General features: G+C 46.1%; 1 protein-coding gene across 1 annotated transcript; it reads left to right on the plus strand.

Moving 5' to 3' along the window:
- Positions 1-1,815: 1,815 nt before the first annotated feature.
- On the plus strand, positions 1,816-4,780 carry LOC136528368 (transcription initiation factor TFIID subunit 14b-like). The gene is made up of 7 exons (XM_066521325.1): positions 1,816-1,966; positions 2,270-2,352; positions 2,476-2,697; positions 2,775-2,962; positions 3,045-3,169; positions 4,315-4,393; positions 4,474-4,780. Exons 1-7 carry the CDS (start codon positions 1,955-1,957, stop codon positions 4,500-4,502), a joined length of 738 nt encoding a protein of 245 aa, XP_066377422.1. The 5' UTR covers positions 1,816-1,954; the 3' UTR covers positions 4,503-4,780.
- The last annotated feature ends 1,757 nt before the right edge of the window (positions 4,781-6,537 follow it).

The raw sequence follows: 6,537 nt of genomic DNA on the forward strand, positions 1-6,537 counted from the left end.
CATCGCGGTTACCTACTGGGAACGATCGTGGGCTGCAGGGCGAGGGCGGGCAGGATGTCGATCACGGGGACGTGGTCTCACCTGCCGGCGCTTCGAAAGAAGAGTCGCGGTATTGCACGTGGTAGGTAGAAAGACGACCCGATCGAATGTCACACGAAACTGGTGGTGTTAGTTTTGTTTTTTTAGATGCACGAGATAGGAGAAATTCGACCGACTGATGATACATTGCACCAACGGTACGTGCGCGTCACAGCGACCACCAGTCAGTCCACGCGTGACCCCGCACACGGCCAACCAAGAGGAATGCAGCCGTATGCCCTTGCACACCGAGGGTCAGCGATCACCAGCAGCTAGCGCCAAGCACGATCGGAATCAGGCAGTAGCTCGCCTGGAGTGGTGGAGAGGACTGGGTTGAGTGAGATGCACAGGGATGATAGATTTGGAGGTGGAACTGCTGGAGCCCGGACGCTCAATCGATTATTGATCATGGCGGACGGTATAGTGGACCTGGACCGATTCGTTTTCTAGGTGCTCGCTTGCACTCCGCTTCCTCTGCTCGTGCCTACTTTTCATGCGCCCAACCGAGGGCCCTGTGCTCGTGGGGACCGCTGGTGACCTGCGGTCAGCCGCTCCTTGTATCCGGATGGATGGTATAGCAGCCTGCCCCCATCCGCCTCGGCGTCGCCTCACACGCGCACCCTACCCCCGTCATTACACCCCACTCCTTTCCTCGGACCCCCTCCTCTATCTCCGCGTGGGCGAGACTCGGGAGCCGGTCTCCAGCTCACTGCGCCCCCGTCCGTCGGTCCCCAGCTCTGTCGCGCCACATCCCCCAGCGCCTAGGCTGTGCGGCCATCACTTACCGTGCCCCCCGTGAAAACACTTGCAACATGAAACACTTGGATGCAACATACGTTGGAAACAGATGGAATATTTAAAACATATTGTTGCAACATATGAGTGAAACATATGTTACATCTAGATAAAACACTTGCAACATGTGTGTGAAACATATACAACATCCAGATAAAATATTTGCAACATGTGTATGAAACATATGTAACATCCAGATAAAACACTTGTTGCAACATACGTGTGAAAACATTTTTTAAAACGCTTGCAACATAACACTGAAAACACTTGCAAAAATATGCAACATGTGCAATATTCCGATCTACTTTTGCAATATCTATATGTAACAATTGCATTATACCTCTGAAATATTTGAAAGACTTGAAACATACATTTACAACATAGGGAGGGGAGAGGCTGGGGCGGTCGATTTCGGCCATCGTGGTGGGATCCGGTGGCAAGCGGTGGTGCGCGAGCACCAGCACCAGCAGCACCGGCCTTGGCTTAGCTTGCCGGGCGGCGCAATGCACGCCCGAGCGTGAGGAGCGAGGTGCGGGTGGGGCACGCGACGGGCGGGGGCGAGGAGTGAGGAGCGAGCGGTGCAGGTGGAGCGCGTGATGGCGCGGGAGCGAGGAGCGAGCGAGCCAGTGGTGCAGGGTTGGGTGCGTGGTGGGAGAACACCGTAGCAGTGAGCGGAGCGAGGTGTAATGTCCAGATGAGAATAAGAGACGTGGAAATGAAGCCAGGAATAAAAAAGGTAAAATCGGGGTGCATGTCACGCATTACCGATTTGGGGGCATCCTCGCCTTCGCCTCCGCCTCCGCCTCCGCCTCCAATGCACCAGCGTGAGGACGAGGCGATTGCAGGCCTGGGCTGGGCTGCTATGCCAATCAGGCCTTGTAGGCCTTGTAAGGGCCCAGTATGGTCTTCTTTCCCCACCGCGTACTTTCTCTCTCCCAACTGCGGTTCCGGCGTTCCCCCCCGGCGCGCGCTCTCTCTCTCTTCTCTCCCGTGGCGACGACTGGGCGACCGCCGCCGCCGCCGCCCTACGCCAGGTGCCCAGGTCATTGTCGGGTCGTCTTCCTCGGGCCCTTCGCCGACGATGAGCACCCAAGTACGCCTACCCCTTCTCTTCCCTTCCTTTTATGCGAAACCGAGCTCCCAAACCCTAAGTTAAGCTATTTGTATTCGGATCTGATCTAATTACAAGCGTATGTAGTGTACGTGTAGTGTTATGCCTACTAAGTACTAGCTTCGAATATTTGTTTATTTTTGCCAAAAATTATCGGGTGTGAACATCCATGTCCGCTGGATTCACCCCTGTCGTGTGTACTGTGCGTGCTTATCAGTTGGTAGGACCTTATTGATTATTAGTATAAGCTCTGATAGTTCATACGTACTGGAATTATTCCAACAGAATAAAAGGCTCAAGGATGTGGAGATCAGTTTCCCTATCGTCTATGGAACCATTTCTTTCTGGCTCGGTAAAAAGGCCAGCGAGTAAGTTTCTGATTCACAAAATGCGGAAATTCGTCCCGCTCTGGATATGGATTTAGCCTGTGGATTCTTACTACAGTGAATTCAACGTAATTGCCAATTGTTTCCCCTCGCCTTTGTATGTAGGTACAACTCCCACAAGTGGACTGTATATGTCCGTTCTGCAAACAATGAAGATCTGAGTGTCATAGTTAAGCGTGTGGTGTTTCAGCTTCACCCAAGTTTCCAAAACCCAACAAGAGTCGTGGAGCAACCACCTTTTGAGGTGTCTGAATCGGGATGGGGAGAGTTTGAGATAGCAATAACCCTTTATTTCCACAGTGATGTCTGCGACAAGCGCGTGGATCTGTAAGTCCCACTGGTCTTGTTTTTCAGATTTGTTTATTTTGGGGGGCAAGAGGATAGTTATTGTGCACGTGATGTAGGTTCCATCAGCTTAAGCTGTATCCAGAAGAAGAAGCTGGACCTCAATCAACCAAAAAGCCTGTTGTCGTGGAAACATACGATGAGATTGTCTTCCCCGAGCCTACAGAGGCCTTTTTCCAACGTGTGCAGAATCATCCAGCAGCTAATGTGCCCAGGCTTCCTCCTGGTATAACCCTGACTCCCCCGGGTATGTTTCTTTACAACCTGTGTGCATTATATTTCACAATAGGAAATGCCGAAGTAGCACTATGTAACTTCCAATCATCTAGGCACTATGGAAATTGTCCCATATGAAAAGAAGCGTGGTGACACTAAGGATCATCCTTTGAGTCAGTGGTTCTCGAATTTCTCTGAAGCTGATGAGCTGTTGAAACTAGCTGCAGCTCGGCAACAGGTGAGACTTGGCTAGCAGCAACTGTCCTTATTTTTCTGATGTGCATATATGTGCTAAGCATACTGCTTGAACACTAACACTTTTATATGAAATCTGTAAAATCTAGTGAAATTATTCTATTGGTTCATGGAGAGTTTTCTCAGTTTATTTCTGTTTGGCAACTATATCCATGATAGAGTTGAGGGATGCAAGGTGAAATTTTCCTCTCATGAATGGCAGAAAACTCCCAGTGCCTAGTTTTCTACTGCTTGTTCCTTCTAATATGCATGTTGCACTATTGTGAGCAAACAAGACTGGAAAATTTCACATCGGGTGGGTGCTAGTGTTGATGTAGCTTTCATTTCATCTATTTGATTAGTTTTCCAATCTTGCTCAAAATTTTTTTTTACGGCTCTCCTTGGGTATGAATGAACATAAATAATGGAATGGGGAAAACCAAGGTTCGAAAAAGGTGCTAAGCCACCGATTAGCGCCTAGGTAGTCTAAACATAGATCATACGACTAAGTGTTTACACACTAGCTACATAGCAAGAGATTTAGTTGCATAAATGTGCCAATAAATAGGAAAGGAAGAGCAATGCCATAACAGCCCACTGAGCCCACTAGAGGAGGAAGCCCACTAGCCCATCTAGACACCATAACACCCAAAAATGCCCTACCAGTAGACAATCCTGGTTCTCACGCAGCCGCGCCGCCTCTCCTCCGCCTGTGTGTCCCCATCTGTCGCTCCGCCTCTCCGCCTGTGCGCCCTCACCACTACTCCATCCGCACACACCCCATCCTCTCCCCTTTCCATGGCACCCCTGTTTCTGCTGCACACGTGAGGGTGAACGAAATCGAGCAAAAGGGGCTAAATCGAGCAGAGGGTGAGCAAAATCGAGCAACTTAGACACCACGAGGTAGGCAGATGGAATCATAATACAACAAACCATTTTGCCATCCTAACCTCGTAATCCTCTTCCTTTCTTCACTGTCTATGGGTCCTAACAGTTCATGCCACGTTTAATTGGACACCTAGGGCCTAGGCGGCGCTAGGTCTCCACCTAGTGCTTAAGCACGCCTAAGCGAGCGTTTAATGATGTTTTCTTTAACACTGGGGAAAACAACGCCCAGTTATTTGACATTGGATTATTTTCGTCCTCTAGGTGCAGGCTCACATAGCCAAGCTGAGAAGGCAGTTAACCATGATAGAAGGAATGCCCCAGCAATCGAAAGCCTTTTCTGGTCAGTAAAACTTCTTGTTTTTCGATGATTATGCTAGGTGGGTAACTGGTGATGAACTTTTACTTATCTTCTATGTTCAGTCCCTGGACAGCAGTATAGACACATCTAATGTAGCAATGTTAGCGCACCGGATTGTAAGGAAGATGTTGGAATGGAATCTTTCAACAACTGCTTGACAAATTGGATGTGTTACTCTGTATTCACATTGAGGTGGCTGCCTTAGGCTTGCAAATGATGTACTAATATGCAGTTCACTCTGTATATTCTATGATTTGTAGTACATTAGGCTCATAAGATAACATTACTAATGTGACCTGTTCTGTATCTGTTCCTATATCGCCATTGCCGTTCTTTTCTATGTATGAAAATGGCATGTCTTTATTGTTAGCCTTATGCTTCTTCAATTTCTTTTTTTTTTCCTATATGATGATGGATCTGCCACAGTGAAAGAGAGTAAGGACAAACTAGGCTCACTTCTTCTAACGCTTTTGACACTACAAATAGTTATGAACATTAGCATTGTTGACTAGGAATTATGCTATGCTTGTCGAGTCTGTGACAGGGAGCATGCGTTAACAGTAATTTACTGTGCTGGACTGCTGATTAGTGTGACCTGCTGTGATCCTTTTGTTTTGCACAAGCCTTATGTAATCTACATGATGCCATCTTCCTGTCAATATATTTCTGATCTTTGTGCCATTTTCTATGGACGAAATGAACGGCATAATATTCTGCTGGGACCATTTTGTGAACTGAAACTTGGCATATCAGCATGCATGTTCCATATTTTCTAATCACAAGCTACAGTGTCCAGTAAAGGAATCTGAAGCCATAGGTGGCAGTACAATTGCTATAGTTCACTGTTCTCTAGTGTCCTGGACTGTCCTCTAGGGCCGTGTTTAGTTGCTCACCGATTCGGCGCCGCCTGATTTTCGCGAGCACTGCAGCCACTGTAGCTACAGTGACTAATTAGGCACTGTAACTTTCGTTTTTATTTGGTAATAATTGTTCAAAAAATGACTAATTAGGCTTAAAACGTTCGTATCGTAGAGTACAACCAAACTGTGCAATTAGTTTTTGATTTCGTCTACATTTAGTACTCTGTACCATAAGTTTGATGTGACAGAGAATCTTCTTTTTGCATAGTGTCAAAGTTTGGAATATGGGGGAACTAAACGTGGCCTAGGCATTCTTCATGAGTGGTTGTCCACTGTGCAAGATTATGCCTTGTCTGAGCATTGCAACTGCCCACATGAGTTATGACTATCAATGGTGACTCGTGACTTCATGAGTTATGACTACCTATGGCCCCGTTCGCTTCGCTGAAAAAACAAGTCGAAATACTGTTTCGGCTGACTTGTGAGAGAAAAACACTGTTCCGGCTAAAAAAAACAGGCTGAAAAAGACGGATTATAAGATAAGCGAATAGGGCCATATTTTTTACGTTTACTCGGCATAATCTACCGTTTACTCCCTACTTTTGAAATTAAGAAGGCATTTTTGTCAATGCATATAGACCAAGAAATCATTCAACATGAGTACACATCTTTTATTACTAACTCAAAAACTGAAGGTAGTAAACATGTAAAGTCAAAGTCTCTAGCTGTTTGGATGCAAAGTATGTTCAGAGTATTAGATAAAACTAGTGATTTGCGCGCGCCCATGCGCTTGTAGAGCCACTTCATTCATTTTGATTTTTCACAAAGCATGAGAATGTAACGAAGTGCATCGGATACTGTGACCAGATTTATAGAGAAATTGACAATAAGAGTAGAACCATTTTCTTGCACAAGCAACAAAAACATTGGTGCAAACCATTGGCCACCACAACATTGACAGATTTGGTTGATGAAGTTTATATGCCAACTGGTTCACAGAAGTTCATATGTTATCAAGTTCATACATTACATGATATAAATATGGATATTACAACGATTGTTTGGTATATACATATCCTAGCAAGTCAATATTTTACATCACATAGAGGACGTCCCTCAACTCGATTAGTCCAAACCAATCGAGGTTCCAATTTCCTAAATCAGAATGAGCATCAGTGTTAGTTCACCATATAAAGCTAGTATGCTAGACAGATGTAGTGCATGTCCAAAAGCATCCCAAGAGATCTTATTTCCATAGCAAAATAT

The sequence above is a fragment of the Miscanthus floridulus genome, chromosome 19 (assembly GCF_019320115.1).
Source record: "Miscanthus floridulus cultivar M001 chromosome 19, ASM1932011v1, whole genome shotgun sequence".
Lineage (NCBI taxonomy): Eukaryota > Viridiplantae > Streptophyta > Magnoliopsida > Poales > Poaceae > Miscanthus > Miscanthus floridulus.

Excerpts from the sequence above, each read along its gene's own strand:
- LOC136528368 (XM_066521325.1), top strand. Across the intron at positions 2,353-2,475 it reads CTCGGTAAAAAGGCCAGCGA|GTACAACTCCCACAAGTGGA; the intron begins GTAAGTTTCTGA and ends CTTTGTATGTAG. Across the intron at positions 4,394-4,473 it reads GCAATCGAAAGCCTTTTCTG|TCCCTGGACAGCAGTATAGA; the intron begins GTCAGTAAAACT and ends TTCTATGTTCAG.